Here is a 27767-nt window from a genome sequence, read left to right as displayed (position 1 = left end):
TGTGCTCAGGGAGAGACATCACACAAGTGTTAAACAGTACTATTCCAATAGGTCCTGGTCCGATCCCAACAATACTCTAAAGGCTGCTACTGTCCACTCCATTTTTGGCACCATGATGCACCACTATAGAGCATTATAATTTTATAATGTTCATATACTGTACATGTCATATTATTTTTTGCTACATTCAGCGCATTGATCCCTGTTACCTCTCCCAGTAGTAAACAATATTAATAGAGCTACATGGTTGAACTACCTGACAATAATACAGTGTGGCGCTTAACATAGTAAATATCTATAACGCACTTTTCTTTTTTATTCTCCCCTTTACAAAGAGATTGTGTTTTAGTTGTTCAAACACCCACCCACCCAAAGCCCCCCCCCCCTCCCCCCACACACAGCAAATATAAAATAAACACTCCCTCTCTTCTATAACAGTTTCCAAGCATTTGAATGTCAACAGAAGCAATTATATATTTTCTCATTTCTTTTCACATTGGAAGATGCCTGTATGAACTAATTAGCGCACTGTTACAGAATGAAATGTGTCCTTTTAAACATTGGTCTACTACAGGAAATCACCTGTAACCCTCAACAGGAAGTTACTCTGAGACAGGAAGTAACCGCTGAGATGTCCTGAGATGTCTGACAGCCGGGTCCTGTCTCAGTTCAGACAGTCTAGATGAGCAATGTCCCATTGTCATAGTAACTGCTACATTGGAGAGTCACCTTCACATATTTTCTCCTTTTGAAAAACAATCATTCTCCCCTATGTCCATAGCCATTTTCACAATTTGGAAATGGCCGGAACTGCCGTGGAATCCCATTCGTTCAGTGATATGTCAGTCAGATAGAAGATCAGTTTGACCTATTGGATCGCTGGCCCTCTGATCAGCTAGTTTTCTACAGCATGTCACTAGATCAGCTAAGGTTTGGGCCTCCCCAGGTCAAAGGTATTTATATATATAGAGAGAGAAGCAGAAGAAGAAATATAAAAATAAGAGAAATTAGGGAGAAAGGAGGCAGAATGGAAATGTGACGTCAGGGAGCATTGAGTGTTTCTACTGAACCCAATGTTAAGAAATGGCTAGAACTGTTTCTATTAGCATCATTAGCAGTGTTAATGTGTGTACTAAGAAGCAAAATAGCTGAACAGTGGAACGAGTTGCTGTGAAAAAAACGACGTTAGTTAGTGGACTCTTGAATGTTGCTTCTCCAACTCAGAAAACAGTCTAAGGTCAGAAATCAAAAAATTACAAACGCATGCGCTAGTGATGACTTGTCCAAGAATGTACTGCCTTGAGTGCTGATACCAATCTGTGTCACAGTCAAGAATTCGACATTGGGCTTCTTCTCGGCAGCGTTCTAATACGTCAACCTTTAACTCCAGTCAAAATGGCCGTTACAAGTACCTTGCGCAGGTTCCTATCGCCATGGCAACGCCCACAGATACCACTGCTCATCCAGTCTCTGTCAGACACAGATCTCTATAGCAGTAGCCATCACCATCTGGCCCTTGGTCTTCTCTCGACCAAGAGAAGAGTGGTGCTGGCCAGGAGACTCCTCCTGAGGGGAGTGGGGGTCAGAGAGGACGCTCCTCTTCAGGGGCGCTGGGCGCAAGAGGGAGGTTGTTCCTGGGGGAGTGGAGGGCTCTGGGTGTCTGTGGGAACGCAATGAGGAGGAGGACAAAGAGGAGGTAGAGGTGCAGCCTGCAGGGCATACACCAGATGAACTGGACCTCTCGCCTCGCTTGGCTTGGTAGGAGGCACGGCGTCGGAGCTCGCTGACCAGCTCGTACTTGACAAAGCAGAAGACGTCCTTCACGCCGCATCGCTTCTCAGGTTCGGCAGCTAGCAGCCGCTGGAACATGCGCAGGGCGTCGTCAGTGAAGCGGCGCCACTGGGATGGGTAGGCCGCCGTGGGATACTCCGCCCGCTGCCAGCGCCTGAACTCCTCATAGAATGCGTCAGTAGGCAGCGCTGCCTCCCAGGGGAAGTTACCGGTCAGCATGCAGAAGACAAGCACTCCAAACGCCCAGATGTCCAGACTGGTGGTCACCAGGAAGCCTTCGGCACGACTGGCGCGGCACACCTCCGGCGCTGTGTACGGGATGGTGCCACTCACGCGCTTCACCCGGCAGCCCACTCTCCGCGTCATGCCAAAGTCAGCCAGCTTGACGCGTCGGCACTCGCGGTCGAAGAGGAGCACATTTTCGGGCTTGACGTCACGGTGCACCAGGTTCTTGCTGTGCATGAAGTCCAGAGCCAGACCCAGCTGCTGCATACAGCGCTTAACCATCTCCTCCGGAAGACCCACCTACAGGGAGGAGAGGAGGAAGGAGTGAAGAAAGAGAAAGTGGTGTCAGTTTTAGATTTTACAGTAGGGGAGGAAAACGAAGTACAATAAATGAAATGAGAAAGAAATAGAATAGAGGTGTAGAGGGACTAAAGTGGGACAAAGAGGCTCTTGTTAAGCGTTATATTGCACTCATCTTTAACAACCTAGAATAAGAACCTTTGAGTCTGGGTACCAGTCCCTCCACTGAAATTAAACGAGAGCCCTACAGTACACTAAATGAGTATGCAGCTCAAGTCTGAGTAAGGACAAGGTTCCAATCCCAGAACCACAGTGCTTTGAAACACTGTGTTTGATTGGCTAGGGTGTGGGAGAACAGTGATTGGTGTGGAGATAAGTACAATCCAGTACCAGTAAGGTACCTGGGGAGGAATGATGTCGAACAGGTCTCCAGCGGGGGCATACTCCTGTCCAAAGACGTAGCTATCCTCGGTCTCGAAGAGTACGTCCAGGACTTTGATGATAAATGGGCTGCAGCTCAGTGTTCCCGTCAGGCTGTACTCCCTCAAGAAGCTCTTCAGCTTCGTCTTGCTCTTGGTCACAAACTTCAGAGCCATTTTGGTGCCTGATATGTACACACAGTGATGGACAGAATTAATGAATTAATACTTTAATGTCCAATAGGGAAATGTGTTTGGCAACATTTCAGAAGATAGACAGGCAGACACACGCACGCACACAGAAGCAAGCACACGCTCACACACACGCCTGAGTTAAATACGTTACAACAACTCACATACTGTATCAACATTCTGTATAGCAAGATTATTATAGTTTTTTATATTCGTTTTTATTTCTATTAGTGTTGGGATTTGTATTTGGAATTCAGTTTAGTTTCAATTAGTTTTTAGACCTGTTTCAGTTGTATAAAGTAATTATTATTTCATTTTTATATTATTACGTTACAGTTTTAGTGTTAGAGACAGAAAGCATGCGTGGGCCAGGCTAGGTGCCATTTGTGTTGTATAGTTTTTGTGTGTGTGTTTTTTCCAGGGGGCAGCAATACATAAGGTGATAGATCAGGTCATAGGTTGGGTTAGGTTTAAAGGGGCAATCAGCAGTTGCTTCATACATGTTTTACTTAAATTAAATGATATTGATTCTTGAATAATATAATTTATAAATGCCTCATGAGCTTAGTTAAACTGTTATTCCCCATCAGAACTCAAAATATAAGCTTGTTTTACTTCATGTTTGTAAACAAAGTAAATGTAAACAAACACTGTAAAGCCTCAAAGCATGGTTAAAACTATAATTGTGATATCATGGATGGTCAGTTCTTGTTTCCATAGCGCTGTCTATGAATTTGAGAGTGGTTACATTTCTCCAGAGCCATCCCTCAGCTTGTGGTGGGGAAAATGCTTTGGCTCTTTAAATGATAAAATAAATATCAATGTGAGTAGGATTTAAAAGGAACAGTGCTGAAACTGGTGCAAAAAAATATTGTGGAAGGAAACTCTCTCGCCCATATTTACACCAATCAAATGCTTTTTCACCTCAGTAGGACATATAAGAAGAATCAAGTTAGCAACCTAACGATTTTTTCTAGTGATAGCTAATGATAGTGATGTCATCTCAGATATCCCAGACCTTGAAGTATTATAACCGGTCTGTCCAGAGAGACTAATAGTGATACAAACTAGACCTATTTGAAACATTGGCATCTCCTGGCAGCATTTACCTGTCAGATTCAGTAGCTTGAAAACCCCATTAGTTTTTGTCTAAGCTTTGGGGGTAAAAATCTAACATTTTATTTTAGTTTGTTTTGGAGACAAAGATAATAGTTTCAGTATATTTTTAGTTTTTCAAATGGGTTTGTTAATTCTTTTATCTCAGTTTACTAAATCGTTTTTTCATGATTACTTTTAGTTTCAGTTTATTATTATAACCTTGCTGTACAGTATCAGAGAAATATCTTAGGCAAGGCAATATAAACTTAACTGACATGTATTAAGTGAATTGAACTAAATATGCCTGATTCTGTGTATCTGATACAATTCGAATCTGTTATTTTTCCTGCAGTCTGAACAGCCAAAAAGCACATGGAATCGGATATTTCAAGCCACATTCGTATGCCACCTTCGTAGGTGGTTTGAAGTCAGAAATCTGATTCCTGGCCATGTGACTGAATGGTAAAATCTGATTTATTTGCCCTCAAGTGGTTTTTAGACTCTTATTTGGCATATCTTGACATTTGCTAGCTACTCTGTTGACAGTTTGACAAGAACATGTGGTAGATAACTGACTTGTTAATTGCTTAAAAAAACTAATTACTGAACGTGCTAGAAAGCTAAACAGCTACTTTGCTGCCTAGTTGACTGTTGTGTCTAGCCAAAAAGGACTTGTTTTGAAAGTTGGATCATCATCCTTTGAGGCTTTGAAAGTGTTCTTACCCTATGATTTTGAACATTCAAAGCAACTGGGAAACGTCCATGGCAGGCATTGTCATCTGAGCTTGCTACATAACTTCTGAGTGAGAGGAAGCATGAGCACCATCACAAATCAGCCTACACCACTGCACACATACCCGTCATTACTATGACAACTATGGTAGCCTTCTCAGCAAATGACTGCTGTCTGAACACACACAAACCCGATTTGGTCACTTGTAGTTTAGTCCAAAATGGATTTGAAAAACAAAACTGATTTGAGCATTAAGGCCTTCACTTTTACCCAGTCTAATGCCCTCTTCAGTTGAATGGCATGTAACCTTGTACTTAACTTTCAACCTGAATAGCCCTGTCACCCTGACATCTTACACTATGGTGACCTTTGACCTCACAATCCCCTGTCACGGTAGTGCCCTTTTTCATTGACCGTTGACATGTAAACTCTATGGAAACTTTTGCCGCCAACAATGTCCCTTCACCACACCCATGCCCTCTGACTCACCCTGTGTGCGGTGTGCCACCAGGTCCACCTTGCCATAGGTGCCCTTGCCCAGCTCGCGGATGTGCTCGTAGTGTTTTGCCACGTCTGCACCCGGCAGGGAGGTAATGGCCAGGGCCTGCATGTCCTCCACGGGCACCCCTCCACCACCGCAGTAGCCCACCTTGGAGTTGGGAGAGCCTCCACCACCCACCCGGCCCGGCCCCAACAGAGACAGGCTCACCTTGACGCTGTGGGGAAGACTAGGGACAGAACAAAACACAAACAGACAACATAAATTCATGTGTCTGAGACAAGAAAAACTGTGTTACGCTAAATACAGCAGGCTTATTGGCGATAACACACATAAATGTGACAACTTGACCTTGAATGTCATTCAGTGTGTGTGGCCCAACGCTCTAACCACTAGGCTACCTGAAGTAATAAAGTCTCTGTATCAGCCGTAGAGAGAAACGGCCAGCTCTTGGCAATGTTCCTCAGGTGGTAAAAAGCTATTTTGGTCACATTCCTAATATGTGACTTGAAAGTTTGTTCAGAATCTAAAATAACACCAAGGTTTTTTTACCTGGTGTTTTATCTTTTTTGCCTGTGAATTAAAATACGCGGCTTGATTCTCTCTCTGTGCTTTGGCTCCAACAATAAGTACCTCGGTCTTGTCTTGATTTAGCTGGAGGAAGTTGTGAGCCATCAAAGTATTTAAATCACTAATACAGTCTAATAATTTATCCGTGGAGCTAAAATCCTCTGGTGCCACAGAAATGTAAAGTTGTGTATCGTCTGCGTAGCAGTGAAAATCAATGCTGTGCTTTCCGATAATGCTGCCAAGAGGTAACATATATAAAAACTGAACAGTACCGGACGCCAAATCATACCTTGTGGAACGCCACATGTATTATGTATTTTCTCTGAGTTATGGTCACCAAGGGTGACAGAAAACTCTTGACTGGTTAAATAGGTCCTAAACCAATTTAGAACTGGACCGGAGAGGCCAACCCAACTCTCCAGTCAGTCCAGAAGGACATCATGGTCAACTACGTTCTAGGATCTCTGAGGAATACATACGAATGCGATTTGACTGGTTGAAACAACGTTTAGGGTGAGATTTTCACAGATTCCTTTCTTTGCGAATTGAACGAGTGGAAATACAAAATCGATCGTGCATGCTATATGGACCTTTTTAGGATATGAAAAAGGATTTGATCTAACAACACTTCACATTATCTCTGGGACCTGAAGGAGGGTGTGGGGTGGGTTGGGTATATGGGGTGAGTGCTTGGAATTGAGGTGGGGGGACTGAGGTAGGGCGGAGAGGTAGGGAAGGGACTGGGGGATCTTGTGTAGAGGGAGGAAGGGAGGGTGGTTAGGATATGGTAAAATCTTTGTACTTACATTGATGTACATTTTGTAAAACTTCAATAAAAAATGTATATATATAAAAGAAAAAAAGATGAGTTAACTTCTATGGGCTACGTGGGACGCTAGCACCTGCGGGACACAGCCAGTGAAATATCAGGGCGGCAAATTCAAAAACAACAAAATGTCATAATTCAACTTTCTCAAACATACAACTATTTTACACCATTTTAAAGATACACTTCTCCTTGATGTAACCACATTGTCCGATTTCAAAAAGACTTTACAGTGAAAGCAAAACATTAGATTATGTTAGGAGAGTACATAGACAACAATAATCACACAGCCATTTTCCAAGCAAGGACATGTGTCAATAAAACCCAAAACACAGCTAAATGAAGCACTAACCATTGACGATCTTCATCAGATGACACTCCTAGGACATTATGTTACACAATACATGTATGTTTTGTTCGATAAAGTTAATATTTATATCCAAAAACTGCATTTTACATTGGCGCGTGATGTTCAGAAAATGTATTCCCACCAAACTTCCAGTGAATGTGCACATCAATTTACAAAAATACTCATCATAAACGTTGACAAAATATATAACAATTATTTAAAGAATAATAGATAGACTACTCCTGGATGCAACCGCTGTGTCAGATTTTAAAATAGCTTTACGGAGAAAGCACATTTTTCAATATTCTGAGTACATAGCTCACCATCACAGAAAGCTATACAGACACCCGCCAAGTTCGGGGCACCTAAACTCAGAATTAGTATTAGAAATATTCTCTTACCTTTGCTGATCTTTGTCAGAATGCACTCCCAGGACTGCTACTTCCACAAGAAATGTTGTTTTTGTTCAAAATACTCCATATTTATGTCCAAATACCTCCGGTTTTTTTCGTGCGTTTAGAGCACTATCCAAAGGCATAACGCGCGAGCGCGGAACCAGAGACGAAAAGTCAAAATGTTCCATTACCGTACTTAGAAGCATGTCAAACGCTGTTTAAAATCAATCTTTATGGTATTTTTTACGTAAAATTGCGATAATATTCCAACCGGACAATAGCGCGCGCGTGGGATCGAGCATATCCAATCCCTTTATTGCCAGGCAGTCCACTCAGTAACTGAGCTCCTATTATCTGCCCAGTGACTGGAGAATGCTCAAACCACTTTCTGAAGGCTGTTGACAGCCAATGGAAGCCTTAGGAAGTGCAACGTAACCCCACAGATACTGTAGTTTCGAAAGGGACTAGAAAGAGGAACTACAATTCTCAGATCCTCCACTTCCTGGTTGACTTTTTCTCAGTTTTTTGCCTGCCATATGAGTTCTGTTATACTCACAGACACCATTCAAACAGTTTTAGAAACTTCAGAGTGTTGTCTATCCAAATCTACTAATAATATGCATATTCTAGTTTCTGGGCCAGAGTAGTAACCTGTTTAAATTGGGTACGTTTTTCATCCGGCCGTGAAAATACTGCCCCCTAGCCCATGCAGGTTAATTGGAATGCAAGGCGGACTTAACAAACAAACAAACTAACATATTAATCTTGTCATTGTGTGTGACTGTTTTTATGTGCTGTGTGGTTACGTATTGTACACACAGATAGGGTTATTGATAAGGCTGATCTCACACGGAGATGTCATCTGTTGTGCATGGATATCACAACACTCACACACCCCATCAGTGTGTATTTCCCACACAGATGGGCCATTGGTAAGCGAGCAATCTCTCTCACACATACATACGCACACACACAGACAAAGAGACTAGTTCACTGAAGGCTCTTTCTCCCTCCCTCCACAGCCCAGCTTTTGTTCTTTGTTCTTCCTCTCGTCCAATTAAGATTACTCAGCTATCTTGTGGGAAGAAAGTAATAAATATTACATTATTAATTAGAGGGAAGAAACTGCAGTAGGGTGCATCTATTTGGAGCTGCCAGATCTTCACACGCTGGGACTAAACAAGGCCAAAATATGAGTGTGCCTCACTAAGTATCTTCTATCAGAACACATATACTCCTTTACTCAGTCACGATTAGAGCCAAGACCGAGAAATAAACATAAGTCACAGCACGTCTTCTGCCTAGGAGTGAAAACTGTACAGTGCATTGTCTATGCAGTATATACTGCATAGACAATGCATACCCCGTTCAAATATTTTGTCTTGCACATTCACCCTCTGAATGGCACACATACACAATCCATGTCTCAATTGGCTCAAGGCTTAAAAATCCTTCTTTAACCTGTCTCCTGCCCTTCATCTACACTGATTGAAGTGGATTTAACAAGTGACATCAATAATGGATCATAGCTTTCACCTGGATTCACCTGGTTAGTCTATGTCATGGAAAGAGCAGGTGTCCTTAAAATGTTATTGTATACTCATTGTATATGTAGCTCATTTGCTGTTATAAAAAAATAGCTTTGAACAGGTTGAGTTAAAAAAATGTTTCAACTGATTGAGTAGACCGGACTCCCCATCCCACTCCTGACCCATCAATCATAATGAACCCAGTAGATGAGAGACTGTTTGTTTACTGGCACTCCTTAAGCGCTAGCTGGCTAGCTGTAGTTGCAGCCGCGTAGGGCTCCAGGGGGGGAACATGCAACACTCCGGCATCAAATCTAATTGCATTACTCAGCCTCCACTAAGACAAAAACACCTCCGAACCTAAGACGCAGCCACCTCATTTCCTTTGCAGAACATGATTAAGAGACCCAGAATGGGATGAAGGGAAGAGAGATGCCATCAGCTGCAGTATAATGTTCTAAATAGGAACCGGGAAATGGGGATCCTGCAAAGTGCTTTGTGGGTGTGTTGATAGAGGGTTATGTGTGAGTCTGGGTTTGGATGAATGCGTGCACTGAATGTGTTGTGAATGTTTGAGTGTGTACAAGTGTGTGACTATGTGAGCTCAGTTTGCACATATATTGGTGTGTGTGTGTGTACCGCATGTGTTTGTTTGTGTGTGTGTCTGTGCACTCATTTGTGTGTGTGTGCCCATGTGCACACAGTCCTGCAGTGACACTATCAAAGGACCATTGTGTTCCCATATCTCCCAGAGAGCAGCTGCGGCTCTGCGTGAGGGAGGCCGAGCGTCTCCACCGGGCCTCTTTCCTCACGACTCAACATTAGTGTTCAGCTAAGGCCACATGCCCCACTGCGCTCCCATTCTGCCCAGCATGGATATATAGGGATTTCACTTGTGTGAGATCCTCATGTCCCAGAGTTTATTGAGCCAGTAAAATAACTAAAAAGAGTCTGCATACTCAAATGATTCATACACAAATTTCACTACTTGGATCAAAACACTTCAATATAGGTATGTCAATTAGATAATTCAGTATGGCTGCCATTAAAATGGGTGAGCAGATTGCAGATCTACTCTAGTCTCACATTTCCTATTCATGTATATTTCACTGGTCACCCCCAAAGCCAATCCCTCCTTTGGCTGCCTTGCCATCCAGTTCTCTGCTGCCAATGACTGGAACAAACTGCAAAAATCACTGAAACTGGAGACTCATATCTCCCTCACTAACTTTAAGCACCAGCTGTCAGAGCAGCTCACAGATCACTGCACCTGTACATAGCCCATTTGTAAATAGCCCATCCAACTACCTCATCCCCATACTGTATTTATTTATCTATCTTGCTCCTTTGCACCCCAGTTTCTCAACTTGCACATTCATCTTCTGCACATCTATCACTGCAGTGTTTAATTGCTATATTGTAATTACATCGCCACCATGGCCTATTTATTGCCTTACCTCCCTTGCACACAGTGTATAGACATTTTCTACTGTATTATTGATTGTATGTTTGTTTATTCCATGTGTAATTCTGTGTTGTTGTATCAAACTGCTTTGCTTTATCTTGGCCAGGTCGCAGTTGCAAATGAGAATTTGTTCTCTACTAGCCTACCTGGTTAAATAAAGGTGAAATAAAAAAATAAAAAATGTCATTCTTAGCACCTCTGAACCTTCATTGCTCAAGACTAGACTCTAGAGATCACCATATGCAGCAATTACATATTTTCTGCATTATTGTTTAATGTGCTGTGAACTGAAAAACGACCTCTCCAGCAGCAGTCAGCGCAGCACTACATCGCTAACCCTAACAGACAATCCACTGTGCAGAAATTGGTTAAAATAAACATTGTTTCAATGAATTGTGATGTGGAATCGATGTGGAAAATACATTGGAATTGAAAAAAGTCATAAACGTAAACTTTTATTTTGAGGGTAAAATTTCAACCACAGGATTATGTCATTCATCATGGTAACCAATTCTCAACATAGACAAACCTTATATAAAATATGTTGAATTTGTACCTTTGAAACAATGTCAGATATTCAACGTAAAATCCACTATAAGAAAAAAACTACAGGCTGGGCAGCACCTCCTACTGGAGAGTTTATATATCTACAGCTATCCCTTCGGTCTCCCATTCAAGGTTTTAACCAAACCCTTCTTAGCTTTGATATTTGTCACTGACTATAACCACTGTGCTATCATGAGAATGATGTCGAGAAATCTCCACATAATACATTTACTGTTCCTATCGAAGTCATTCCAAAGGGTAGGTTCAACAGAGCAAGTTAAATGGAACCATACTTTATCAATCATACATCATCAATGAAGCTATTTAGGCCTATATAGCGTTTGGTAAGTCATCAATAGCTATTGTTTAAATTCATCCCAGGATTAAACAAAAACTAGACAACAGATTTAGGCCTAGGGTTTCTAGCTTTGGTTGATGTCAAATGGAATCTACACGTTAATAATAAATATGTTGGAGTTACGTCTCCATCTCAACCAAAAATCTAAGAATAGGATTAAATCAAAATATATTTAAAAGTGCATTCAAGTTTGATTTGATTTAGTCTTATTCTTTAACTTTTTGGTTTTGGTTGAAAGGGGAACGGGAGTCCAACATATGAATTATGAATTTGTAGACAAAGTGGAATTATAGCCAGACTCAGTGGCAGAGATGGAGCTTCTCCTTCAAATGTTGGACAACCAAGCACAATTCAGTATTACTTTTCTAAGACAGTAAATAGTCTAATGTTACGGATACCTGACAAACTAATGTAACATTATTTATTCAACCTTAAAATGAGTAACACATCCATGACCACATTTTGAGATTACTGTAACAATAAATGTCTTCTTATGTAATCATATACATAGAAAGCCTCCATGTTCAGGGTCGCAGGTCTGTGGAAATCTTCACAATTGCTGTAATAATCTGTGCAGAATCTCAAACGGCATTGATCACTTGCACCATGTACTTCAATGTAATCTCAACTGCAATCCAGGTCATTTGATTGTGCTATTAGATGAAGCACAGTGATAACACATTAACCTGTCTAGGACCGGCGGGACGAATTCGTCCCACCTACGTAACAGCCAGTTGAATCCTGTGGCGCGATTTTCAAAACCTTTGAAATGCTATTACATCAATTTCTCAAACATATGACTATTTTACAGCTATTTAAAGACAAGACTCTCGTTAATCTAACCACACTGTCCGATTTCAAAAAGGCTTTACAACGAAAGCAAAACATTAGATTATGTCAGCAGAGTACACAGCCAGAAATAATCAGACACCCATTTTTCAAGATAGCATATAATGTCACAAAAACCCAGAAGACAGCGAAATGCAGCACTAACCTTTGATGATCTTCATCAGATGACACACCTAGGACATTATGTTATACAATACATGCATGTTTTGTTCAATCAAGTTCATATTTATATCAAAAACCAGTTTTTCACATTAGCATGTGACGTTCAGAACTAGCATACCCCCCGCAAACTTCCGGGGAATTTACTAACAATTTACTAAATTACTCACGATAAACGTTCACAAAAAGCATAACAATTATTTTAAGAATTATAGATACATTACTCCTCTATGCACTCGATATGTCCGATTTTAAAATAGCTTTTCGGATGAAGCACATTTTGCAATATTCTGAGTAGATAGCCCGGCATCACAGGGCTAGCTATTTAGACACCCACCAAGTTTAGCCTTCACCAAAATCCCATTTACTATTAGAAAAGTTTGATTACCTTTCCTGTTCTTCGTCAGAATGCACTCCCAGGACTTCTACTTCAATAACAAATGTAGGTCTGGTCCAAAATAATCCATAGTTATGTTCCAACAGCGACGTTTTGTTCGTGCGTTCCAGACACTATCCCAAATGCGCACGGCGCATTTCGTGACAAAAGATTTCTAAATATTTCATTACCGTACTTCGAAGCATGTCAACCGCTGTTTAAAATACATTTTTATGCCATTTTTCTCGTAAAAAAGCGATAATATTCCGACCGGGAATCTGCAATTAGGTAAACAGCCGAAAGAAAATACTGCACGGGGTCGAATCGGGCATGCGCCTAATTCCATTGTCCTCTGATAGACCACTTGGCAAAGGCGATTATGTGTTTCAGCCTGAGGCTGCGTCGTCATCGTTCAGGTTTTTCCCAGGCTCTGAGAGCCTATTGGAACCGTAGGAAGTGTCACGTTACAGCTAAGATCCTGACTCTTCAATAAACAGAAGCAAGAACAACAACACCTTGTCAGACAGGCCACTTCCTGCATGAAATCTTCTCAGGTTTTTGCCTGCCATAGGAGTTCTGTTATACTCACAGACACCATTCAAACAGTTTTAGAAACTTTAGGGTGTTTTCTATCCAAAGCCAATAATTATATGCATATACTAGTTACTGGGCAGGAGTAGTAACCAGATTAAATCGGGTACGTTTTTTATCCGGATGTGAAAATACTGCCCCCTAGCCCAAATAAGTTAAGTTGTTGTATAAATAAACAACATTTCTGACATTGTATTCCCATTTTAACTTTGTTGTGCTTTTAAAAATGGTTGAAAGTGCAGCGATAACACATTTACGTGATAAGTAAACCAAAAATCAGACATTGATTTTCCATTGGAATTTGGTGGTGCTTTTCGATGTTTGAAAGCATAGTGATAACACATTGGGAATTCAACAAACTTTTGGCTGTCTTTTTGAGTGGGTCAAAATAGGTTGGAATCTCATTGCTTAACATATCTGCCAAATATTACCCAATTCTCCATGTTGCAATGATGTGGTGTGCCCAGTGGGAAGATATCCCCTTTAAAGCCCAGAATGCCCCTAACGGACAAAAACATACCCTTTAAGATCCAGAATAGTCTGCACCAGATGTGGCTGGTGGGAGGAGCTATAGGAGGACGGGCTCATTGTAAGGGCTGGATTGGTATAAATGGAACGGAGTCAAACATGTGGCTTCCATATGTTTGATACCATTCCATTAATTCCATTCCAGCCATTAAAATGAGCCTGTCCTCCTATAGCTCCTCCTACCAACCTCCTCTGGTTCACACTAACAAACAGACAGAACCTGTGTAAGCGTGCACGTGCACACACACACAAATATCAAAATGGTAACAGCTTGGACCTCCACATGCATAGACACGAGATGGCTAGTGGAATAGCCAGACAACCTTTACTGAGCAAACTCTTGGCTTGAGAATAGAATAGAGCTGAATCCTGGGAGACTAATGCCAAATGGTCTCTTTTTTGTTCTCAGTTTGTGTATCTGTCTCATGTACAGCTAACTGCCAAAATAAAGAAACACCAACATAAAGTGTCAAAAGGGAGTTGGGCCACCACGACCCAGAAGAGCTTCAATGCACCTTGGCATAGATTATACCAGACACCGACACATTGACAAAAAATTCTATAATTTGGTGTTTTGTTGATGGGGTGGAAAAAAATATTGTCTCAGCCGCCTCTCCAGAATCTCCCAACAGTGTTCAATTGTGGATGGGGGCACTGTCATCCTATGGAAGCATAGCCATGGTAGACTCCCTTCACAAAACAGCGCAAACTGGCTCTAACCAGAATAGAAAGAGGAGTGGGAGGGAAGTAGTACACAGCGTTGTACTAGATCTTCAGTTTCTTGGCAATTTCTCACATGGAATAACCTTCATTTCTCAGAACAAGAATAGACTGACGAGTTTCAGAAGAAAGTGCTTTGTTTCTGGTCATTTTAAGCCTGTAATCGAACCCACAAATGCTGATGTTCCAGATACTCAACCAGTCTAAAGAAGGCCAGTTGTATTGCTTCTTTAATCAGGACAACAGTTTTCAGCTGTGCTAACACAATTGCAAAAGGGTTTTCTAATGCTCAATTAGCCTTTTAAAATGACAAACTTGGATTAGCTAACACAACGTGCCATTGGAACACAGGAGTGATGGTTGCTGATAATAGGCATCTGTATGCCAATGTAGATATTCCATTAAAAATCAGCCGTTTCCAGCTACAATAGTCATTTTCAACATTAACACTGTATTTCTGATCAATTTGATGTTATTTTAATGGACAAAATGTTTTGCTTTTCTTTCAAAAACAAGGACATTTCTACGTGACCCCAAACTTTTGAACAGCAATATATTTTACATATATACATATATACACACACACAGTTGAAGTCGGAAGTACAAACACTTAGGATAAAGTCATTAAAACTCATTTTTTAACCACTCCACAAATTTATTGTTAACAAACTATAGTTTTGGCAAGTCGGTTAGGACATCTACTTTGTGCATGACACAGTAATTTTTTCAACAATTGTTTACAGACAGATTATTTCACTTATCACAATTCCAGTGGGTCAGAAGTTTACATACACTAAGTTGACTGTGCCTTTCCAGAAAATTATGTCATGAATTTAGAAGCTTCTGATAGGCTAATTGACATCATTTGAGTCAATTGGAGGTGTACCTGTGGATGTATTTCAAGGCCTACCTTCAAACTCAGTGCCTCTTTGCTTGACATCATGGGAAAATCCAAAGAAATCAGCCAAGACATCAGAAAATAATTTGTAGACCTCCACAAGTCTGGTTCATCCTTGGGAGCTAATTTACAAACTCCTGAAAGTACCACGTTCATCTGTACAAACAATAGTACACAAGTATAAACACCACGGGACCACGCAGCCGTCATACCGCTCAGGAAGGAGACGTGTTCTCTCTCCAAGAGATGAACGTACTTTGGTGTGAAAAGTGCAAATCAATCCCAAAACAACAGCAAAGGACCTTGTGAAGATGCTGGAGGAACAAAAGTATCTATATCCACAGTAAAACGAGTCCTATATCGCCATAACATGAAAGGCCGCTCAGGAAGGAGGAAGCCACTGCTCCAAAACCGCCATAAAAAAGCCAGACTATGGTTTGCAACTGCACAATTTTTAAGATTGTAAAAAACTGAGTTTAAATGTATCGTTTAAATGTATCGTACTTTTTGGAAAAATGTCCTTGGTCTGATGAAACAAAAAAAGAACTGTTTGGCCATAATGACCATCATTATGTTTGGAGGAAAAAGGGGGATGCTTGCAAGCTGAAGAACACCATCCCAACCGTGAAGCACGGCGGTGGCAGCATCATGTTGCAGGAGGGACTGGTGCACTTCACAAAATAGATGGCATCATGAAGGAGGATAATTATGTGGATGTATTGAAGCAACATCTCAAGACATCAGTCAGGAAGTGGACAATGACCCCAAGCATACTTCCAAAGTTGTGGCAAAATGGCTTAAGGACAACAAAGTAATGTTATTGGAGTGGCCATCACAAAGCCTTGACCTCAATCAAACAGAAAATGTGTGGGCAGAACTGAAAAAGCGTGTGCGAGCAAGGAGGCCTACAAACCTGGCTCAGTTACACCAGCTCTGTCAGGAGGAATGGGACAAAATTCACCCAACTTGTGGAAGCTTGTGGAAGGCTTGTGGAAGGCTACCCAAAATGTTTGACCAAATTTAAACAATTTAAAGGCAATTCTACCAAATACTAATTGAGTGTATGTAAACTTCTGACCCACTGGGAATGTGATGAAAGAAATAAAAGCTGAAATAAATCACTCTCTTAACTATTTTTCTGACATTTCACACTCTTAAAATAAAGTGGTGATCCTAACTGACCTAAGACAGGGAATTTTTAAGATTGTGAAAAACTGAGTTTAAATGTTTTTGGCTAAGGTGTATGTAAACTTCCGACTTCAACTGTGTGTCTGTATATATAATGCCCAGAAATATATGGGGGATTGGAAGTGATGCAGACAATTACATTGATGGAAGCTACAATCTGTAATATTAAAGCGGATCTACCCCCTAAAATGTTATTTTTAAATTAATAAATAAAACAAAAATAAAATGTTTACATTATTTCGGCAGTTACCTGTATGTCCTCTTTGTTATTTACTAAACGTAGCATTGTTTAGTGTAAACATTGTTTGTCTTGAATCTATAATTGATCCCTCCTGCCTCGTCTCATCTATCTTACAATTCTGTTCTGTTTGAGTGTCTATTCATCTCTAGTCATATTGGTGTGAAATTAACATTACATTTCCATGGGAACTGTCTCCTCTGATAATAGATGCAGCTAGGCAACTTCAAGTGGACATCTCCCTCTTACACTTTAAAAGGTCCAATATCAAATCATTTCCGGGTAACAATTAAGTACCTTACTGTGATTTTAATTGGAAACAATGGTCAATTTATTTCATAAATACATTACAAAAGTATGTGGACACCTGCTCACCGAACATCTCATGGACATTAATATGGAGTTTATTCCCCCTTTGCTGATATAGCAGCCTCCACTCTTCTGGAAAGGCTTTCCACTAGATGTTTAAACATTGCTGTGAGGACTTGCTTTCATTCAGCCACAAGAGCATTAGTGAGGTTGAGAACAGATATTGGGCAATTAGGCCTGGCTCACAGTTGGCATTCCAATTCATCCCAAAGGTGTTGGATGGGGTTGAGTTAACGGCTCTGTGCAGGCCAGTCAAGTTCATCCACACCGATTTTGACACACCATTTCTGCATGGACCTCACTTTGTACACGGGGGCATTGTCATGCTGAATCAGGAAAGGGCCTTCCCCAATCTGTTGCCACAAAGTTGGAAGCACAGAATCATCTAGAATGTCTTTGTTGGCTGTAGGGTTAAGATTTCCCTTCACTGGAACTAAGGGGCGTAGCCCAAACCATGAAAAACCGCCCTCAGACCATTGTTCCTCCTCCACCAAACTTTACAGTTGGCACTATGCAGTCGGGCAGGTAGCATTCTCCAGGCATCTGCCAAACCCAGATTCGTCTGTCCGACTGCCAAATGATGAAGCATGATTCATCACTTCAGAGAACACATTTCCACTGCTCCAGAGTCCAATGGTGGTGAGCTTTACACCACTGCAGCTGACGCTTGGCATTGCGCATGGTGATCTTAGGCTTGTGTGCGGTTGCTTGGCCATGGAAACCCATTTCATGAAGCTCCCGACTATCAGTTCTTATGTTGACGTTGCTTCCAGAGTTAGTTTGGAACTCGGTAGTGAGTGTTGCAACTGAGGACTGACGATTTTTATGAGCTATGCGCTTCACCACTCCGCAGTCCCGTTCTGTGAGCTTGTGTGGCCTACCACTTCGCAGCTGAGCTGTTGTTGCTCTTAGATATTTCCACATTCCAATAACAGCACTTACAGTTGCCTGGGGCAGCTCTAGCAAGGCAGAAATTTGACAAACTGACCTTTTGGAAAGGTGGCATCCTATGACGGTGCCAGGTTGAAAGTCACAGGGCTCTTCAGTAAGGCCATTCTACTGCCAATGTTTGTCTATGGAGATTGCATGGATGTGTGCTAGATTATATACTCCTATAAGCAACGGGTGTGGCTGAAATAGTCAAATTCACTCATTTGAAGGGGTGTCCACATACTTTTGTATATACAGTTGAAGTCGGACATTTACATACACCATAGCCAAATACATTTAAACCCAGTTTTTCACAATTCCTGAATTTAATCCTAGTAAAAATTCCCTGTCTTAGGTCAGTTAGGATCACCACTTTATTTTAAGAACGTGAAATGTCAGAATAATAGTAGAGCGAATTATTTATTTCGGCTTCTATTTCTTTCATCACATTCCCAGTGGGTCAGAAGTTTACATACACTCAATAAGTATTTGGTAGCGTTGCCTTTAAATTGTTTAACTTGGGTCGAACGTTTTGGGTAGCCTTCCACAAGTTTCCCACAATAAGTTGGGTGAATTTTGTCCCATTCCTCCTGACAGAGCTGGTGTAACTGAGTCAGGTTTGTAGGCCTCCTTGCTCGCACACGCTTTTTCATTTTTTCCCACACATTTTCTATGGGATTGAGGTCAGGGCTTTGTGAAGGCCACTCCAAGCCATTTTGCAACAACTTTGGAAGTATGCTTGGGATCATTGTCCATTTGGAAGAACCTTGCGACCAAGCTTTAACTTCCTGAATGATGTCTTGAGATGTTGCTTTAATATATCCACATAATTTAGCCCCTCATGATGCCCTCTATTTTGTGAAGTGCACCAGTCCCTCCTGCAGCAAAGCACCCCCACAACATGATGCTGCCACGGCGGTTTTGGAGCAGTGGCTTCTTCCTTGCTAAGCGGCCTTTCAGGTTATGTCGATATAGGACTCGTTTTACTGTGGATATAGATTCTTTTGTACCCGTTTCCTCCAGCATCTTCACAAGGTCCTTTGCTGTTGTTCTGGGATTGATTTGCACTTTTCGCACTAAAGTACGTTCATCTCTTGGAGACAGAAAGCGTCTCCTTCCTGAGCGAAATGACGGCTGCGTGGTCCCATGGTGTTTATACTTGTGTTCTACTGTTTGTACAGATGAACGTGGTACCTTCAGGCGTTTAGAAATTGCTCCCAAGGATGAACCAGATTTGTGGAGGTCTACAATTTATTTTCTGAGGTCTTGGCTGATTTATTTTGATTTTCCCATGATGTCAAGCAAAGAGGCACTGAGTTTGAGGGTAGGCCTTGAAATACATCCACACGTACACCTCCAGTTGACTTAAAGGATGTCAATTAGCCTATCAGAAGCTTCTAAAGCCATGACATCATTTTCTGAAATTTTCCAAGCTGTTTTAAGGCACAGTGTAACGCCCTGGCCATAGAGAGGGGTTTTTGTTCTCTATTTTGGTTAGGCCAGGGTGTGACATGGGTGGGCGTTCTATGTTTATTTTTCTATGTTGGTTTGTTTCTTTGGTTCGGCCGTGTGTGGCTCTCAATCAGGAACAGCTGTAGTTCGTTGTTGCTGATTGAGAGTCATACATAGGCAGCCTGTTTTTCCTTTGGGGTTTTGTGGGTGATTGTTTTCTGTCTACGTTTGTGTTAACCTGTTAGGGCTAGGGGGCAGTATTGACACTGCTGGATAAAAAACGTACCCGATTTAATCTGGTTACTACTCCTGCCCAGTAACTAGAATATGCATATAATTATTGGCTTTGGATAGAAAACACTCCAAAGTTTCTAAAACTGTTTGAATGGTGTCTGTGAGTATAACAGAACTCAAATGGCAGGTCAAAACCTGAGAAGATTCTGTACAGGAAGTACCCTGTCTGACCATTTCTTGGCCTTCTTTGCCATCTCTATCCAAAACAAAGGATCTCTGCTGTTACGTGACACTTCCTACGGCTCCAATGGGCTCTCAGAAGGCGGCAAAAAGCTGAATCGTGGCTTTGCAGGCTCTGGCTGAAAAAAAGTAGCGCGTTTGGGTAGTGGCTGGTTACAGTACTGTGAGACTCAGGCACGTGCCCGCGTCGACCGAATGCTTTGTTTTCTTTCCTCTGTTTACCTAAACGGAGATTCCCAGTCGGAATATTATCGCTTTTTTACGAGAAAAATTGCATAAAAATTGATTTTAAACAGCGGTTGACATGCTTCGAAGTACGGTAATGGAATATTTAGACATTTTTGGTCACGAAATGCGCCATGCTCGCCACCCTTATTTACCCTTTCGGATAGTGTCTTGAACGCACGAACAAAACGCCGCTGTTTGGATATAACAATGGATTATTTGGGACCAAACCAACATTTGTTATTGAAGTAGCAGTCCTGGGAGTGCATTCTGACGAAGAACACCAAACGTAATCAAACTTTTCTAATAGTAAATCGGAGTTTGGTGAAGGCTAAACTTGCTGGATGTCTAAATAGCTAGCCCTGTGATGCCGGGCTATTTACTGAGAATATTGCAAAATGTGCTTTCACCGAAAAGCTATTTTAAAATCGGACATATCGAGTGCATAGAGGAGTTCTGTATCTATAATTCTTAAAATAATTACGTTTTTTGTGAACGTTTATCGTGAGTAATTTAGTAAATTCACCGGCAGTGTTCGGTGGGAATGCTAGTTACATGCTAGTCACATGCTAATGTAAAAAGCTGGTTTTTGATATAAATATGAACTTGATTGAACAAAACATGCATGTATTGTATAACATAATGTCCTAGGGTTGTCATCTGATGAAGATCATCAAAGGTTAGTGCTGCATTTAGCTGTGGTTTGGGTTTATGTGACATTATATGCTAGCTTGAAAAATGGGTGTCTGATTATTTCTGGCAGGGTACTCTGCTGACATAATCTAATGTTTTGCTTTCGTTGTAAAGCCTTTTTGAAATCGGACAGTGTGGTTAGATTAACGAGAGTCTTGTCTTTAAAATGGTGTAAAATAGTCATAAGTTTGAAAAATTGAAGTTTTTGCATTTGTGAGGTATTTGAATAACGCGCCACGGGATTACACTGGCTGTTGAGTAGGTGGGACGCAAGCGTCCCACCTAGCCCATAGAGGTTAAAATTGGTTGTAGGACTACAACAATTCTGTTAAAGTAACAATGCATAGGCCTAGAACATGCATGGCCATCCTTGCTCCTAGAGATCTACTGGTTGTGCAGGTTTCTGTTCCAGCCCAGCCCTAACACCTGACATTCTGCTTATTATTTGTATTAGACACTACTTATTTAACTGTTACATTTTTGTTTTGGAGTAAGATGGATGTCTAAACTGCAGGTCAGCTTTTTTCGTCATTAATCTTGTTCTGGAGGCAGCTCTGCAGTGGTCACTAGCTAGCACAGCCACAAAGTCATAACATTTGATTTTAAACCTAACACTAACCCCACTGCTAACCCTAATGCCTATCCCTAACAAAAAGCAACAACAAAAAAATCCAGAACTTTTACAATATAGCCAATTTTGACTATATACCCCTACAACTCATCCAGAACGCCGCAGCCCGTCTGGTGTTCAACCTTCCCAAGTTCTCTCACGTCACCCCGCTCCTCCGCTCTCTCTACTGGCTTCCAGTTGAAGCTCGCATCCGTTACAAGACCATGGTGTTTGCCTACGGAGCTGTGAGGGGAACTGGCACCTCCGTACCTTCAGGCTCTGATCAGGCTCTACACCCAAACAAGGGCACTGCGTTCATCCACCTCTGGCCTGCTCGCCTCCCTACCTCTGAGGAAGCACAGTTCCCGCTCAGCCCAGTCAAAACTGTTCGCTGCTCTGGCACCCCAATGGTGGAACAAGCTCCCTCACGACGCCAGGACAGCGGAGTCAATCACCACCTTTCGGAGACACCTGAAACCCCACCTCTTCAAGGAATACCTAGGATAGCATAAAGTAATCCTTCTAACCCCCCCCCCCCCTTAAAAGATTTAGATGCACTATTGTAAAGTGGTTGTTCCACTGGATATCATAAGGTGAATGCACCAATTTGTAAGTCACTCTGGATAAGAGCGTCTGCTAAATGACAAAATAATTCAATATCTTAATTTAGGATGATAGTAAATAAAGCAAACTTGCATATTTTAAATGATCAAATATTTCTCACAAGTTTAACCATTTAAGATTCAAAAAATCCTCCTAAGCACAATTTAACCAGGTGCTCTAGACTAGAGCATCCATAGGTCTTATGCAGCAGGCTGAACGTTTGATGTCCCTACTAACGAGAATTTAAAAAAAGGACAAGACTCATGACAATAAACATTAACCTGCTGTCACGTCCTGACCAATATTTAGGTATTAGTTGTATTATATTTGGTCAGGATGTGGCAGAGGTATATTTGTTTTGTATTATGGGGTTTTGTCTGTGGTGTAGTGCGGTGTGTTAGTGGTTGGTATAGGTTCTAGGGTTGTTGTTCTATGTATAGTTAATTGGGGTTGGACTCCCAATTGAAGGCAGGTGTGTTGAGTTGCCTTTGATTGGGAGTCCTATATAGTAGGGTGTGTGTGTCTTTGTGTTTCGTGGTTAGTTGTATTTTGCACTGCGTTATTATGCCTGTAAAACTGTCACTAGTCTTATTTCGTTTTCTTGTTTTTCCTCCGTGTTCACATTCGTTTAATAAATTAAGATGATGAGCACTAACTCCTCTGCGTATTGGTCCACGTTCTCCGACGAAGATTTCGCTATATCGTCTAGCGACGAAGAAATCTGTGTGAGAACTACCCACCTATACAGGACCAAGCAGCGGAGTAAAGAGCGGGACGCAGAATATTTGGATTATTCCGAAAAGTGGACTTGGGAAGAGATACTGGCCGGAGAGGGCCCGTGGAAGAAGGCTGGGGTGGAACGGGAATGCTACGTTGGGACACGTCTGGCTAGGAAGCCGGAGAGGCACCCCCAAGATTTTTTTTGGGGGGGGCACACGGGTAGTTTGGCTGGGCGTAGGAAGAGCCATAAGCCAGCTACCCGTGAGTGCAGGAAGGGGCGAAGAAGGTGGAGAGCACCGTGTTTCGCCGAGGTGCGCACTATCTCGCCCATACGCACGCACACACCCAGTCCGCCCTGTACCAGCACCCCGCTTGTGCAGGGCTACTAGTTCCAGCCAGGACGGGTTGTGCAGGCGGTGCGATCACGGCCACCTGTGCACGTCCATGGCCCAGTCTTTCCGGTTCCTGCCTCTCGGAGTATCCCGGAAGTGAGTACTCCCAGTCTAGCACGACCAGTACCAGCAACCCGGACCAAGCTTCCAAATATTCAGCCTAGTCCTGTTCAGCCTGTTCCCGCTCCCCGCACTAGCCCTAAGGTGCGTGTGCCCAGACTGGCACATCCAGTACCAGCCCCACGCATCAGGCATCTAGTGCGTCAGCCGAGCCTCACCAGTCTGGTGCCGCCAGAGCCGCTCGCCAGTCAGGAGTCGCCAGAGCCGCCCGCCAGTCAGGAGTCGCCAGAGCCGCCCGCCAGTCAGGAGTCGCCAGAGCCGCCCGCCAGTCAGGAGTCGTCAGAGCCGCCTGCCAGTCAGGAGTCGCCAGAGCCGCCCGCCAGTCAGGAGTCGCCAGAGCTGCCCGCCAGTCAGGAGTCGCCAGAGCTGCCCGCCAGTCAGGAGTCGCCAGAGCTGCCCGCCAGTCAGGAGTCGCCAGAGCTGCCCGCCAGTCAGGAGTCGCCAGAGCTGCCCGCCAGTCAGGAGTCGCCAGAGCTGCCCGCCAGTCAGGAGCCGCCAGAGCGGCCCGTCTGCCCGGAGCCGCCAGAGCGGCCCGTCTGCCCGGAGCTGCCAGAGCGGCCCATCTGCCTGGAGCTGCCAGAGCGGCCTGTCTGCCCGAAGGGGTCTGTTTGTGACCCAGAACCGACGGGGTATACCTGCGACCCGGAACCAAGGGGGTCGGCCTGCGACCCAGGACTGAGGGAATCTGCCTGTGACCCAGAACCGGGTGAGTCTGGCTACGATCCCAAATTAGAATCAAGTAACTGTGACTGTAATGAGTCTGCCTACAGACCGGGACCAAAGGAGTCGGCCTACGACCTGGAACCGAAGGAGTCTGCCTACTGTCCAAAGCCAAGCAAGTCTGTCTACGGTCTGGAGGGCAGTAGGCCAGAACCGGAGCCACCTCCAATATAGGTGGGTTGGGGAGGGGGGGTGTAGCACAGTGCCGTCGTTGACAGCAGCCACCCTCCCTTCCCTCCCTTTAGTTTAGGGGGTTTATTTTGGTATTGGGTTTTCTTTATGTTGGTGCATTCAGTGTATGCACTTTTAGGGGGGGGTAATGTCACGTCCTGACCAATATTTAGGTATTAGTTGTATTATATTTGGTCAGGACTTGGCAGAGGTATATTTGTTTTGTATTATGGGGTTTTGTGTGTGGTGTAGTGGGGTGTGTTAGTGGTTGGTATAGGTTCTAGGGTTGTTGTTCTATGTATAGTTAATTGGGGCTGCCAATTGAAGACAGTTGTGTTGAGTTGCCTTTGATTGGGAGTCCTATATAGTAGGGTGTGTGTGTGTCTTTGTGTTTCGTGGGTAGTTGTATTTTGCACTGCGTTATTTATGCCTGTAAAACTGTCACTAGTCTTATTTCGTTTTCTTGTTTTTCCTCCGTGTTCACATTCGTTTAATAAATTAAGATGATGAGCACTAACTCCTCTGCGTATTGGTCCACGTTCTCCGACGATGATTTCGCTATATCATCTAGCGACGAAGAAATCTGTGACACCTGCATCCAAACCCACTAACCATTTACACAGGCATTCTTCGTATGATAATAAATAAAGGTGTTGATTGTTGGAATTCAGTATAGTGTATTTTAAGGTCATTGAATATTCCTTGTTTGTCTGTTTTATTTGGTTGTCTCTCACTCTCATTTTGTCTGATGATATTGCATAGACGTGCAGCTGATGTCCTTGATCATTGGTTTGGCTATAACAATCCTTGTATGGCTGACCTTGGATGCAACCACACACCCGTGAGTCCAAATGTGCACTTCCCATTTCCATATTTCAAAACTCATGTAATTTACAATATCAACATTTATGATCGCTATGTTTGATTTACAGTTACAAGGATGACATGCGTCAGACCCTGGGTTGTCCTAAACAGAATGAGCCTATGTTTGTCATATTTTGAAGAAAATTTGCATTCATGAGTCCATTCTATGTGCACCAAAATTACAATATGTTTAGTTGAAGTGCCTTGTGAAAGCCTAACACTGTAAGATCATATTAGTTTAATTTAGCTAGTCATGTTCACAAATGATGCTCACCTGACCCAGATTGAGATTTATAATGGAAGTTTTTGGGGGATTGCCTCAACAACAACAGTAATTGTTTGATGGTGGGAATGCAGGGCTGTGTTCCAAACAGAAAACAATAAGTTTACCTGCGTCAGTTCCTCAATGGCAAAGCTAGGAGAGCTAAAAGAAAAGCACCTTTATAGTTGAAGGCGCTTTCCTTGAGTCATAAAAGTGCATTGAAATTACGAAGGAACTGTGCACAGTTTGGACAGATGTGTGTCCACTTGGAGACACCAGTTAGGCCTCTCACTCAAACCTTTGTAATATTTTTTTCTTATATGTTGCACCTACCCCAACATTTTCATGAATATTGTTATTATGTTACTAAATGTATCCAGAGTATTTTCAGATTTCATTATTGACAAATTCTGCAAAAAGTACAGTAAATGTAAAATGCACATAAAATTAACAGTTTAATGTTTGAATTCAGTCTTCAGTCAGGAGAACTGTTGTCTCCTCACCTTTGGTCTGATAATTTCTCCATAATCTCCAAAGTGTTCTCTTTCAATTGCTACCATGGTCATAATATGCTTTTTAGATTTATTCAGTTAGAAACATTTACATTTGGCCCTATCCATATAGGCGAATTTCCACATGTGTACAGGTTTAAACAAAGTATGGTACTGTTATTGCCATACAAGGTCAATTCAAGGAAGTATTGTTTTGTCATCAAGCAATACATGGTGAATTAAATGAATGTCCAACTCTTCGCTGTCATCATGTTTCATTTAGAGTACATTACTCCCCAGAAGGCTTGCAGCTTTTATTGTTTTTTGTTCAATAGAGTCAGACACTCATTTAAATGAGCATTACCAGTGAGATATTACCGCCACTGACCAGAGTGTACACTCACTTTATGATGCCTCCTGAGTGCCCATTTTGTTAATCTATTTGTGTATAATGGTACTGAATAGCAAATGCAGAGTGCTGCCCGGTAAAGGATACCCTGCCTGATTTAAAATGTACAGGCACTAGATTAATACCTTTTGGGGGATGAAAATGATGGTGGTGTTGTCGGAGTGAGTTTGGTTCAGAAGAGATCACTTTTACATTGACCTGACCTCATACCCTTGCCCCTTAAAGCTATCATGAAGATGTCACCTTTTCCTCAAAGAAAACACATTGCATGGTGAATAGTTAAAGTCTAAAGAAAATGTTCCTTATATATATATGGGAAATAGGCCTAATGACCCCAATCTGCTGAATGAATAATCCATAATCAAGTCCACTGGAAATCTTCAGACTACACCAAAAATTATGCACTTTTTTCAGCAAAATATTAGGGATCTTTCTCTGTGATGCATATAGCCTAAAGCATCATAGGCCTACAAACAAACAAACCCTATACTGACCAATAAATAACGGTTCATTGCGTTTATGATTTAAGTTGCCATTGCATCATATTTTACACGATGTATGGCTAGCCTATGTTAATCAGGTAACTTTCAAATGATCTGTGTGTGATAATCCGATCAGATGTTGAAACGAAACTCACCTGCTGGCGACCTGTCTCTCTCCTCCGTGGTCCTGCATTCGCGCGGTGCAAGGAGCACCTGCACTCTTCAATTGACCAGTTGATTCACTGGGGTCTGGTTGACGAGATCTCCTGTTTTTGATCTATTCTGATTTAAATTAAATGAATCATATTTCAACATTAACGAATGAGTCAATAATATGACAGTTTATAATAAAAGCACAATTATGCTGTGTTATTTTATCTGAAAAAAGTATAGCCTACAGTGTGAACTGAATTGCGGTCCGGGTTTGTGTCTTGTTTTCTCGTCTGTGTTGGTAATTCTCTGTTTGGTTCCGTGCGTAAAGGCTCTCTTCTGTTTTGGATTATTCGGTGCCACTGGAGAATTGACACTGTTATCTTCTATGGTTTGGTAATGGGTGGCAAGATGATCCGTTCCTCTATGGAAAGCGCACACCGCTCAACCTGCAAGGCAACGGCAGGCGGGTGTGTGTGTCTTTCGCTTTTCTTGTGGTCTGCATGACCCAATTCAGCACCACATCAAATGCATTCATTTGCAGCATACTTTTCAACCTGCGTGGAAAATGACACGACTCTCTATCTCCACCTATTCACTGTGTCTCAATTTCTCCTCTTTGCGTCAGGCTGGTATTGTCTGTTACTCCAAGCAAGGGAATATGTGGTCAGCTTTTTACTATCCCTTTCACAACTGTTCCCAATCTCAATCTCTCTGTAGCACTACCAGACAGCGCTTCATTGTTCCCAAAGATGATATGTTCTATTTAGCCTACAAGATAGCTGAGG

The 27767-nt window shown here is 42.3% G+C and overlaps 1 protein-coding gene across 1 annotated transcript; it reads right to left on the bottom strand.

The window, feature by feature from the left end:
- Window positions 1-416: 416 nt before the first annotated feature.
- On the bottom strand, window positions 417-27767 carry LOC106578253 (serine/threonine-protein kinase SBK1). The gene is made up of 5 exons (XM_014156911.3): window positions 27228-27767; window positions 26985-27111; window positions 5248-5486; window positions 2718-2920; window positions 417-2316 (listed from the first exon to the last, which is right to left on the bottom strand). Exons 2-5 carry the CDS (start codon window positions 27020-27022, stop codon window positions 1474-1476), a joined length of 1323 nt encoding a protein of 440 aa, XP_014012386.1. The 5' UTR covers window positions 27023-27111; window positions 27228-27767; the 3' UTR covers window positions 417-1473.

This window comes from Salmo salar, chromosome 19, assembly GCF_965601325.2.
Source record: "Salmo salar chromosome 19, fSalSal1, whole genome shotgun sequence".
NCBI classification, from domain to species: Eukaryota; Metazoa; Chordata; class Actinopteri; order Salmoniformes; family Salmonidae; genus Salmo; species Salmo salar.
This window is presented reverse-complemented; position numbering and strand designations above follow the sequence as displayed.